This window comes from Heterodontus francisci, unplaced genomic scaffold (genome assembly GCF_036365525.1).
Source record: "Heterodontus francisci isolate sHetFra1 unplaced genomic scaffold, sHetFra1.hap1 HAP1_SCAFFOLD_157, whole genome shotgun sequence".
NCBI lineage: Eukaryota > Metazoa > Chordata > Chondrichthyes > Heterodontiformes > Heterodontidae > Heterodontus > Heterodontus francisci.
Window position 1 is genome coordinate 3,047,626 of NW_027140118.1, and position 13,182 is coordinate 3,060,807.

Below are 13,182 nucleotides of genomic sequence, written 5' to 3' on the forward strand. Positions count from 1 at the left end.
TCATTAATAAACAATGGTTTTAATCTCTGTGACAGTGTTGGTAATTACATGCGGAGTAATATATCTCAGTATTTGTATCGACAGAGAAATGATCCGAAATCAATTCTGTTTGGTATTTTAATTAAACAGAAAACACACACTTCCAGAAAAAATATAGAGAAAAGCCAAATCTAGTTATTTCAACACAAATTAACATGATAGTTGATTAAAATAAAGTGAAATTTATATAGTAAAGCAAAACACATCTATCATGTTGACACTGTTGGAGAAGTTCATATAATTCCCTCATATTTAACATAAAATATTTTCCACCAATCTGTGATCATACTCCAGACATCACAGGCAGGATTTGAGGCTGACTTTTACCTGAAAGAACAACAAAAACGACTTGCGAGGGTTACAGCAATGTGAACCATCAAACAAATACATCAAATACAGTATATGATCCCCTCAGCATATTTCTGCTTCAATAAGCCTCCTATTTCTTTAGTAAGTACAGAAAATGTTCTCTCTGATACTTTGGAATCACTGACATTGAAAACACCATTAATTATCATATCAATATCGGAAACAGCCGAAATACATGGAACAAATAATAAAACATTGCTCTTACCGGACTAATGGAGATGTAAGATGTTGAACCACACAGTCACTGCCCATTGTTGGTGGAACGTCTGCTGCTGTGAACGTGTCACAGTGAACATCCTCATAGTTGTCAGCAATGGAGGGAACTGGTAAACCGGGATCAGTGCGGGTCTGAGAGCTGTGTACTGTGGAGAGCAAGATTATGTATTAATGATTGGACAGAAAGCGGGTTCAGTGCGGGTCTGAGAGCTGTATACTGTGGAGGGGAAGATTATGGATTAATGATTGGATTGAATGCGGGTTCAGTGCGGGTCTGAGAGCTGTACACTGTGGAGAGAAAGATTATGAATTAATGATTGGGCTGAAAGCGGGATCAGTGCGCGTTTGAGAGTGATATACTGTGGAGAGAAAGGTTATGAATTAATGATTGGACTGAAAGTGGATTCAATGCGGGTCTGAGAGCTGTACACTGTGGAGAGAAACGCTTTGGATTAACGATTGGACTGAAAGCGGGATCAGTGCGGGTCTGAGAGTTGTATACTTTGTCGAGAAGATTATGGAGTAACGATTGGACTTTACGCGAGTTCTGTGAGGGTCTGAGAGCCGTCCCCTGTGGAGAGAAATATTATGTATTAATGTTTGGACTGAAAGCAGGTTCAGTGTGGGTCTGAGAGCTGTATACTGTGGAGAGAAAGTTTATGAATTAATGATTGGTTTGAAAGCGGGTTCAGTGCGGTTCATCTATATATGTGTCAATAATGTAAAGGGGAATGGAATTTTTTGACAGCTGAATGTTTTCCAGCTCCATTCACTGTGTTGTTTTTTTACCGCTTCATGATAGCAGATGAAATGGATCAGCTAAGCCTGAATCAGGGTGTTCATATTGAGCACCTGAAGGATTTCCAGTGACAGTGTGAACAAGAGAGATATCACACACCGAATGACATAAGGGTGTCCTTTCTAAAATAAGTCAAGCATTGTTTTGTCTAATTTCCTTTAATCACAACATGAATTTAAATCAACCAGCAGTCTGTGACATCGCCGATTGTAATGAAATTCAAAGTAGTGATAGAGAGCTGGAGACTGTGGGAGTTTAACTCACTGAGAGTGGAGAGATCACCGCCGGCACTTGTCAGTGTGAAGAAATAATCAGGACCACTGTCCAGAAACAAGTGACCATCCTGACTGTCAATGGCTCCAGTCTTCACATCATCATAATCACCCGAACCCAGACCTGAGAGGAAATAATGATTGTCACTGACATTCAATGGTAACAATGAATACTTAGAATTATATTATTCGACGTCAGTCTACACGGGCCGGCCAGGGTAAACTGTGATCTTCAGTCGGAGTGAGATTAGAGGCTGGCGAATGGTGGGACCATGTCGTGTCACAATAGGTAAGTCATAGCTCATGCTATGTTTAAAATGCAGCCTGTAATCGACTGAAAGGAACGGGCAGTGTAGGACATTGGTTGGGAGACTGACAACCTGCATGTCTGGCAGATGGCAGCAGCCAGAGCAAGGGTGGCGCCCAGGTCTTCGCATGCCTCCATGTAAGTGCTCCTCCAGACAGCAAGGGCAAGGAGGGAAGCGCTTTTCCATCGGGACGGGAGGAGGAGGCCAGCTAGGCAGGTGGGGAGGGCATGACAGGAGATTGAGCAGGAGGTGAGCAGCCGTGATGTGTTCCCACGGAAGAGGTTTCAGTGCAGAAACGGGCTAAATGCCCTGATGTAGTATGGCAAGGTGAGTGCAGTGCCTAACATTAATCTGACAGCCTTCAATGTCTCAAAAGATAAAAATTAAACTCATTGGTTCAGATGTTCCTCCACTATAGAGCACAGCTCAGTGACCACCTCCTTGGAAAGGCACAATCTTCAGTGACACTGCTGCTCTGACATTTGCAAGGAGCAGAGCCTCTGATGGTAAGAAGCTGGATGCGTGCGGCTGTGCGCCCTGCTCATCCACACTCTCTTCCAGCCTCACGATTCTTGTCACTGTCTGAGTGCTGCAGCCTAACCCCCGGGGACTGAAGCTGCCTCCATCTCTGATTGTCGTCCACTATGGGAGGCCTCAAAACCGGAGTGGCTGACACCTATTGTAAATTGCTGCACTCACTTCTCAAGGCCTCCATTCTTTTTACTTGGCATATGTAAGTTGCAAGTCGGAGAGGATGTTCATCCTGAATACTTCTGTTGTGATCTCCAAGATCGGTCAGCCTCCAGATTACCAATACCGCGATACAGTATCTCTCACCCTCCCCCAGTGCCACAATGCTTTTCACAGCCAAAATAGAGCTTCCTCTGAGCTTCCCCTTCCTTACAGATGGAGAGTCTCTGAAAACTGTTGTTCTTGCGCGCTTTTCACTAAATTGTGAATAGCTTGGTACATTGCCAGGAATTTCCTGTTTTATAGATTCAATTACCTGCCCAGCGCCTTAAAGTGCAGCCTCCACCCACCAGCTCGGCCGCTTCCAGGAATATCACTTAACAGTGTCAAGACGTCGGGTTTCATTTGCACCGCTATCTAGCGGCATTTTCCCTCCCAGTGTGTCGCCACTGTGTGACAAAATGCTGCCCGCCATGTTAAAGACACATCTATCTCATTGAATTACCCATTCAACATACGCACACATGTCACATTTAACCGCCCAGACAACAGTGTCAAAAATCACACTAATTGGATGTCTCATTCCATTAAAGTACTGGGTGCAATCGGGATGATTTTGTTAAATTCCAAATTATTTCTCCATTTTTTAAACTAAAATCACTCAGTAAATCTCATGTCTTCAGCAGCATCACTTTACAGTGAGTAAGTTCTGATATATTTAGTTCTTGATTTCGGATAGCAGACAGCGTGATGGATTAAAAAAACGTGATGGTAACCAGTAAAAATGTACCCACCCTGAATACTGGAGGAGTTCCCTTCAGGATTTTCTGATCCAGGATCCGTGTCACCCAAACTGTGACTGGTGTAATATTCAATCTGATTGAGGGACTCAATGGAATCAGCAACTGTGAAACACAAACATGGATGGTTATTGGAGAGATTGAGTGGGACGTTCGAGAAAATAACAATAAAACGTCATCATCTGGTGACAATGTCCTGGTACTTTGTATCTGACACGATTGTGAAACATTCACCACAGGGATTGCAGTGGTTCAAGTGCAACTAGAGATGGACCATAAATGTTGGCTCATATAGCGAGCAGTTAAAACAATACACAGTACAGCTCGTGGGTCAGATTTCAGAAATCAGAGCGGAGACAATAGTGTAAAACATAGTCAGTTAGCACAGTTTCTTTATCCAGAATTCCTCCCCCCTGTCCCCGAGTCCTTCCCTTTCAGAGTCTCAGACGGCTGGTGGTGGCTCCAAAACCGAACCCCACCCCGGATAATGGGGCAGAAAAGAGTGCAAGGAGGCTAATAACGGTGTTGTTCTTCTTGGTGTGTTTTGTTTTAACCTGAGAAATTTCTATCAGTGGTTAACTCGCTCCCCAAATGTAGCGCAAGACAAAACTTTTATTGGTTTGGTAGGGTTTTTACCCCAGTATCGTGAAGCAGAATTTGTCGATTAATGATAAACATCAGAATACAAAGTGGTGCAATAGGTTTTTGGAAGAAACCACCGTTTTCAGGTAAGGAGTTCCTGGTGGGAACATGTTTCCGATCCAGAAATCCAGTCACCGAGAGAAATAAAATCTGTGTCAATGTAACTCTCTCCTCCTGAGAGCAGTGACTATTTATGGTCTAGTTTAAAGGGAATAAAATGACATGATAGTGATAAAGACTTCAAAGTCAGCAGACACAGAAAATGCTACAAAGATGTGATGATACATGAATTATTGAAGAGATTTTCAGTCGATTTATGATATTCAATTGCAGTAGGAGAGACTATAAAATAACAAAAAATAACACGAACAGCCGATGCGTTTGTTATTCAGGTGTTCAGATATCTGAGGCAGTCCGTGTGCAGACGGAAGGGAAAATCGATCATCGGTTTTGATTGCTCGTTAAAAATAAACAGAAATCACGGGTGTGAATCTTCCCAAACCCATTGCTCATCTTACTATACACACAGATATAGACACACTCACACTGTAATATGACTCCTTCACATGGTGATAGTGAGCGGATTTCTGATAGGGTTCAGTCAGTAAACTGACAATTAAAATGGAGTATTTAAGCGGAAGTGACATTTTTTCGGTGAAAATGCAATTCGGTATGAAATATAAAACACAGACCTGCACGCCGGATCTGATAGGAATCTTTGCCTGGTGGAATATTCCCAATCTCTTCATAAATTGCTTGGTACAAACCAGCCAGTGAACCGTTGCTGCTAGTGACAAAACCTGTCAGATGGAGGGTGGGGAGATTAACGTTCTGTTACAACCCATAAGCGTTTAACAGTAAATTACCTGCGAACATATCCAAATCACAGAGATGGTAATAGTAAAGAGTAAAAAGCCAGAAATTGTGTATGTGGAGTAGATTTGTTGTGTGTATGTTCGTATATGTCTATGTGCCTATTTTTCTGCACACTCATACGTTCACCTGCAGCAGACTGGGGACTGCTGTGTTGACTGAGGAAAAAGTCAATCAAGTTTGTTAGAAACGATCTCCCCTGAGAAAGCCATGCTGACTAACCCTGACTGATCGCTGCCTCTCCAAGTGGAGATTAATCCTGTTCCTCAGAATTTTTTCCAAAAGTTTCCCGACCACTGATGTTAGATTCACAGGCCTGTAATTACCTGGTTTATATCTGCTACACTTCTTGAATAATGGTACCACATTCACTGTCCTCCAGTCCTATGGTACATCTACAGTGGCCAGAGAGGATTTGAAAATGTGTGTCAAAGCCGCTATCTCCTCCCTTGACTCACATAACAGCCTGGGATATATCTCATCTGGGCCTGGGAATTTATCCATTTTAAGCCCGCTAAAACAGCGAATACTTCATACCGTTCAATGCTAATTTGTTCAAATATATCTCAATCCCCCTCGCGGATCTCTACATCTACGTCGTCAGTCTCCATGGTGAGCACAGATGTAAAGTGATCAATTAAAATCTAATCTATGTCCTCGGGCTCCACACACAGCTCGTCACTTTGGTCCCTAATCGGCCCTACTCTTTCCCTGGTTATCATCTCGCACTTAATATTCTTATAAAACGCCCTGGGATTGTCCTTTATCTTGCTCTCCAGTGTTTTTGCATGTCCCCACTTCGCTCTCCTAATTCATTTTTTAAGTACACCGGACACGTTCTATACTCTTCCATGGACTCCGCTGTTTTCAGCCCTTTGAATCTGCCATAAACCTCCTTTTTTGTTCCTTATCCAATCCTCTATATCCTTTGACATCTAGGATTCCCTGGACTTGTTGGTCCTACCCTTCAACGTTACGGGAACATGTTGGCCCTGAGCTCTCACTGTTTCAGTTTGAAGGTAAGAGATCATGGGATCCAGTGCAATTTGACAAATTGGATCCAAAATTGGCTTAGTGGCAGGAGGCAGAGGGTGATGGTCTAAGGTTGCTTTTGAGTGTGGAGGCCTGTGACCAGTGGTGTACTAAAGCGATTGGTGCTGGTACCCTTATTGTTTGTAGTGTACATTAATGACTTAGACGTGAATATAGGAGGTGTGGTCAGTAAGTTCGCAGATGGCACAAAATTAGTGGTGTTGTAAACAGTGAGGAGGAAAGCCGCAAATTACAGGGTGATATAGATGGGCTGGTAAGATGAGTGGGAGAGCAACAAGTGGATTCTATTCTTGAGAAGTGTGAGGAGAAGCATTTCGGGAGGATTTACAAGGCAAGGGAATATGCGATGGATGGTAGGACCCTAGGAAGTTCAAAGGGTCAGAGGGACCTTGGTGTACTTGTCCATAGATCATAGAAGGCAGTAGCACAGGACGATAAGGTGGTTAGGAATGCATATGGGATACTTGCCTTTATTAGCCGAGGCATAGAATATAAGAGCTGGGAGGTGATGATGGAGCTGTATAGAACGCTAGTTAGGCCACAGCTGGAGTACTGTGCACAGTTCTAGACACCACATTATCGGAAGGATGTGATTGCACTGGAGAGTGTGCAGAGGAGATCCACCAGGATGTTGCTTGGGCTGGAGCATTTCAACTATGAAGAGAGACTGCATAGGCGAGGGTCGTTTTCTTTAGGGCAGAGAAGGCTGAGGGGGGACTTGATTATGAAGGCCATTGATGGGATAGATAGGAAGAAACTATTTCCCTTAGCGGAGACATCACTAACCAGGGGGCACAGAGTTAAAGTAAGGGGCAGGAGGTTTAGAGGGGATTTGAGAAAATAGATATTCACCCAGAGGATGGTTGGAGTCTGGAACACACTGCCTGAAGGGGTGGTAGAGGCAGGAACCCTCACAACATTTAAGGTATTTGGATGAGCATTTGAAATGCCATAACATACAAGGCTAAGAGCCAAGTGCTGGCAAATGGGATTAGAATAGATAGGTTCTTGTTGGCAGCATCGACACGATGAGCTGCGGGGTCTGTTTCGGTGCTGTATAATTCTATTACTCTATCACTCTCTGACCTGATCTCGTACTTGTGATCCTTTGTAAAATACTGCCAGTCTAGTGAGGTCACAAGGCTCGATCTTTTCAGCTTCAGGATTGTCATGTTTCAGAGCCTTATCTGGTCGTGTCCTTGGCAGAGATAATATGCCTCTGCTGCCCTCGCTGTAGAATCTTTCTTAATAAGTGAGAGAGAGGGAGAGTGAGAGAGTGCTATTTCTGTAAGAAGTCAAAACTATTAGGTAACGTGTTTTTTTTTTATTAAGAGTTCCATTTGTTATTATAAATTAGGAGAGAGTTGAACGTGTGAAATATGATTGGAAGCCTAGCTTTGGAATGTAGAATCATGGCTGGTGAATGCAGAAGGTCCTATTCAAGTATCACTTGTCAAGATAACGGACAGACCCGGTTAGACAGCTCGAGATTGGAAGCCCAGAGCCAGAATTTGAAGGGTTGGAATTGATTCCCAATTGATGAAGGAAGATTAACAGTCAAATAAACTGCTGAATGTACAGCTCAAAACTTTCAATTAAACGTCCTGATCCATAGTTACAATAAGTAAATTCTTGCAGAGTTAGAGGTATTACGTGATGAACTCTCACAGTAAATGTGGACACTTCAAATCAGTCTCCATTTTAAATCTCACATTTTACTAATTCTCGAGCACACTGAATGCAGCAAAACAGCAAAAAAAAGATTACTATGTATTTCTAACAAGCCCACTTGACATTCCATAGAAAGCTGCAATGAACGACAGTCTTGCAAGTATATGACACAATATCTGGGATCTTGTGTTGGATCCGCGGGAAGATATGAGCCTCACCTCTTCGAATTGACTTTTTCTGTATAACCATCATCAGTGAGATCAACACACAGATTAGCGGGACTCCGAAGCAGACCGCAACTAGGATGAAAGTCGTTGTATATCCCTGTTCTTAATGACAAAAATAAAGAAAGGTTTAGCACAGACACAGTCCGTCTTGTGTGATAAAATATTTACAATAGGTATTTAATAATTATATCCACTGCTTCTGGGCAATGAGTCCGGCTGAACATTCCCCAGTATGTGTGGTGCACATTGCACCAGAGGAAAGTGTGAACCATTCTAAATTGCAGAGACAGGGGTCCCCATGTTTCTGATGAGTACAGGACAGTTCAGGTACAGCCAGAAACTGGGATTAGAAGAATTATAACCTGACAATTTGAAATATGCGGTGAGGAAAAAAAACGTTCAGTTCAGCGAGAACGTGCTCATAGTATATTCAGAAAATGGCAACAATACCAATTCAACTAATACAAACCCTAACGTTAGCTGGAACACTAATAATGTGAAGTACCTGCAGATGTGGACGAGACAGCAACTGGAGGCACATCGAGTCCTGTGGAATATAATGTACATAAAGTTCAGGAGGATGAAATTTCAGCACTTTGCATTTAAACATAAATACTGTTCTTAATTTCCAGAAGTAATGAGTCAATTTAACGAAACAAGGAACCCTAACCCCACTCTCCAAACCCTGCCACCCTCACCAGAACAAATCACACTGGCATCTTCCTTGTGATCACAGTCAGATTGAGCCAGTGATGAGGAAGGACAGTCGGCCAGAGAAGATTCGCTTCCAGTGCACTTCACCTCATCCAGCCAGATAACACCGTCACCCTGGAAAAACGTGGCCCCTCCTGGGGCCAATAGAGCGTGGCCACAACCCAGCTCTCTGCAGACAACATTGGCATCGGCCATATTCCAGGAGTCATCACACACCGTGCCCCAGATGTTACTGCACAATATCTCCACTCTCCCGGAGCAGTTGGTGTTACCTCCAAACAGGCGCAACCATTGTCCCGAGTCTGTCAAAAAGAATCAATGATTATTATTAATGTGGTATAAGACAGGAGTACCAGTCACATAGTTGATACAATAAAGAGGAATTAGCACCTGGTGAAAGCACACGTTTACAGTCATGTTCTCGAATGCAGTCCTTTGATTTGTGGGGCTGCTCCTTAATTACTTTTGCTTCTGTTGAGAAGAGAAACATGCTGACTGTATCAGACACAAAAGTTTGAAATGACAATCGCACATTGAGAGGTTTGTTGTGTTACCTGAACAAACAACACCAGCATCCTCTCTGTGTTCACAGTTGTGTTTGCCCCACGGTTCTGTTTGACACTGCCAAAGGAGCGATTCGTGTGAAATACACTCCATCCCATCGAGCCAAATGGGTCCGGATCCTTCTCCGAATGACTGAGTGTAATAATCGATGGAACTGAGGGGACCACACTGTAATTGTTTGCAGATCACATCTGCATCAGGTCCATCAAATGTATCTGAGCACACTGTTCCCCAGGTGCCATTGTAGAACACTTCCACTCTCCCCTCACAGCGATGCTTCCCATTCACCAGCCGCAGCTCTTTGTGCTCTGTCAGTGACACAAGAAATATCCAGATGGTGAGATTGATAACTCGTTGTGTGTTCATACTGCACAGCTCAACACTTGCTCCATCGGTTTTGTTCACTGATTGCGGGTAACTATTTCAGAAAATTGATGGAAAAACACCGACAGCCCATAATGTAATAAAAAATAATGAACACGGAATTCACAACAGAAGGAGAAACAATTTTATTGAATTCTTTGAAGAAGTTACAGAAAGATAACGGGGATACTGCAGTCGATGCAATATGCAAGTTCCTTTTTTTCGTAAGTACCTCTGACAAGGTACCATATAGTGGGATCATGACTGGGGTCAGAGCATGTGGAGTCAAGAGATCAGTGGAAGAATGGCAGAAAACTAGCTACAAAGCACGTCATCAGGGTTAAAAGTGGTAACCCAGAATGGCAGAATGTGGGAAGTGGTGTTCCACAGGGCTGGATTCACTGCTGCTCAACATTTACATAAACGGTTTGGGCTTTGGCATGGGAGACATAATTTCAAAATTTAAGATGACAGCAATTTGGGGATACAGTTAACACTAAGGAAGACTGAGACAAAATACGGGAAGGCATGACTAAATGGGCCGAATGGGCATACAATTATCAAATTAGTTTTAATACAGATAAGTCTGTGGTGCTGAGTGTTGGTAGGAAGAATAAAGAGGCCACGTATTTCTTGTAAAATAAGAGTGAAAATGATGTAGAGAAGCAAAGAGATATCGTGATACAGAGGCACTAATCACTCATAAAGTGACAGAGACCTAAGGTAGTGATCATGAATATAGGATAATCATGAATAAATCTCATAAGAAGTTCAGCAGATTTTGTATTTTACACATACAATTGTTGAGTTGAATAGCACTGATGTCTTTAAGGAAAGGTGAGTAGGTACATGAGGGAGAAAGAAGTAGGAGGACATGCAAAGAGGGTTAGATGCAGTAAAGTGGGCTACACTCGTGGGCAACATGAACACCAAATTGAACAGTTAGACCGAATGGCCAGATTCTGTGCTGTACATTGTATGTAATTCGATGTAATATCTTCCCTGTGAAGCCACGTGCGCAACACTACGGAAAATGGGCATATGGAAGCTCCCTTACCTGAACACATGATCCTCACATCTTCTTCATGAGAACAGTCGTGGTTATCCCACGATGCTGAGGGACATTCCCAGAGAAATGATTCGTTACCGGAACAGTTCAGTTCATCCAACCAAACTGGCCCTGAGTCTGGTCCACAAGATGCAGTAAGTGACATGTCCAATGCCTTTCCACAACCCAGCTGTTTGCAAACCACGTCAGCGTCCGCCAGATCCCAGGAATCAGCACAAACTGAGCCCCATGTACGATTGTAATAAATCTCCACTCGGCCAGTACATGGGCTTCCACCGCCGGACAGCCTTAACTGCACGTGGTCTGTTGGACAACAGTACATGAGGATTATAAGTTCAATACACATTCACCTCATCACTCAGTCCAACTCATTGTCCCATCACCAGATAAATCAAAAATGTTAAATGCACCTTTGACAGGTAAATGAAACTATCCAGCAGAATATGTGTTTGCACTTACTTATTACATAGAATATAAAGAACAGAAATATTTCAGATGTCCTACTAGATCTGGCTTTGACAAGTTATGGTCTTCAGTTTACCGTGTATGTTTTGAATGCTTGTGTCCGTTGTTGTCAGGCAAGCAGTCACGTGATTAACTGTCAATTTATACTCATGTTATCTAACTGTATCTGTTCCTTGTCCATGTATGTTCCCCTTATTTGTTATCTTGGTCAGACGTTCACTGCCATCTCCTCTTTCCTTTATCTTGACTAACAAGTGAGTTGCATTGATCTAGCGCCATTAACGTAATCAAAGATTCCAAGGCGCGATACAGGAGTGATATCAAAGCAATTTTAACACAAAGCACCTAAGACTAAATTAGTTCAGATGACCAAACGCTAAGTCAAAGAGTTAGTTTCATGGAGCATCTTAAAGCAGGAAAGATAGGTTGACAGGCAAAGAGATTTAAGCAAGTAATTCGAGAGCGTGTGACCTTTGCAGTTTCAAGCACAGCCGCCAATGGTGCGCAATTAAAATCAGGAATGCTCAAGAAGCCAGAACTGGGAGCTGTCAGACTGGAGCCGATTGCAAAGACAGGAGCTGTGAGGTCAAGATTTCCACTGTTTCTGAAGAAAGTACTTAGTCCAACCAATCGGTATCAAAACTGAATCATTAAATATCTCATATGTTGTAAGTTCCACTCTGGCATATGTAAATAAATGTTCATTGGAACAACCCCAAAACATCTGTCCACACTTACATTCTGCATAATACAACATCCCCAGAACATATGCCTGCATTTTCATGCTGCACAATGGAACTTTCAAGCGCAAGTCCAAAACATCTGTCTACTTTTATACACAGTCTAATGAAACTTACACCAGAACAACTCCCACACAGCTACCTCCACTTACATACTGTACAATGGAGCTGATTGCAAGCTCGACGCTGGATTGGATAGCAGAGCTGAGAGTCCAATTCCATATTCTATTTATCACAAGGCCGTTATCTTTCACCTCCATCATCATTCACCTCCCTTCCTGCCTCAGCCCATCTGCTGCCGAAATGCTCACCCATGCTTTGTTGCCTGTAGAACCGAATATTTCAATGTTCCCCTGGGCGATTACCCATCCTGCACCCTCCAGAAACATCAGCTCATCCAAAGCATTGTTGCTTCTCCTACATGAAGCCTTTCTCAGGAGCGCCACTGCACTCGCTGGTTTCCCATACGCCAATGCCTCGTGTTTTCCATTATGATCTTCATGTTCAGACACCTTCATGCTCTACCCCTGCCATCAGTATAACCGCCTGCAGCCTGAATCATTTCAAGAGCTCTGCATTTCTCTGAATCCCGCTTCTTGCACATCACCCACTTCCATTGCCCACAACTTTCAGTCTTGTCTTTACCATCTGACCCCCACAGATCAGAATTTTCCCGCGAAACATTTCTGTGTCTCCAGCTCTTCAAATCCAGTCTTTCGACTAAGAATTTAGTCACCCACTCTAACATCTCTTTGTTTTGCTCTGTGTCAGTTTTCTGCCGATTACATTCCTGTTAAACTCCTTGTGATGTATGTGTTAAATGAAAGTTCTGTTATAAAAAAAATCTTGTTGCTTCATTGTGTCCGTGTCCTCTCTCTCTGCACACTACCACCATCCAGCCCCAGCTCCCCACCCGCCACCCATCCTCACCCCTTCCCCTCGAGTGAAATTACTGGTTTGAGACACCCAGCAACAAGTAACCTATATTATCACTTTTCTCAGCAGATTAGACATTTCACTTCTTTGTTATTGTAAAAGCAGTGAAGAATTTGTTTACCTGAACACAGGACCCCAACGTCCATACTGTCAGTGAGAGACGAATTCAATGTGAATAAGCTGCAGTTCTGGAGCTGCAATTCGTTTCCTTCACACTGGACAGCATTCACCCAGACGGGTCCTTCACTCTCTCCGTCCTTTGAATAGTTATAAGTGGCTGTCGCTTCACCGCAGCCCAGCTGTGTACAGACCACGTTGGCATCATTTAGGGTCCAGTGTCTGTCCTGCAATCTCCCCCAGCTGCCGGTGTAG

The 13,182-nt window shown here is 43.2% G+C and overlaps 1 protein-coding gene across 1 annotated transcript; it reads right to left on the reverse strand.

Annotated features, from left to right (window-relative positions):
* Window positions 1–362: 362 nt before the first annotated feature.
* On the reverse strand, window positions 363–12,975 carry LOC137358864 (scavenger receptor cysteine-rich type 1 protein M130-like). The gene is made up of 9 exons (XM_068025081.1): window positions 12,932–12,975; window positions 10,658–10,972; window positions 9,228–9,545; window positions 9,064–9,144; window positions 8,946–8,975; window positions 8,465–8,506; window positions 4,828–4,935; window positions 614–770; window positions 363–366 (listed from the first exon to the last, which is right to left on the reverse strand). Exons 1-9 carry the CDS (start codon window positions 12,954–12,956, stop codon window positions 363–365), a joined length of 1,080 nt encoding a protein of 359 aa, XP_067881182.1. The 5' UTR covers window positions 12,957–12,975.
* Window positions 12,976–13,182: the final 207 nt, after the last annotated feature.

Excerpts from the sequence above, each read along its gene's own strand:
- LOC137358864 (XM_068025081.1), bottom strand. The coding sequence starts at position 12,956 with ATGGACGTTGGGGTCCTGTGTTCAG. Across the intron at positions 9,145-9,227 it reads TGCTGGTGTTGTTTGTTCAG|AAGCAAAAGTAATTAAGGAG; the intron begins GTAACACAACAA and ends TCTTCTCAACAG. Across the intron at positions 8,976-9,063 it reads TAAACGTGTGCTTTCACCAG|ACTCGGGACAATGGTTGCGC; the intron begins GTGCTAATTCCT and ends TCTTTTTGACAG.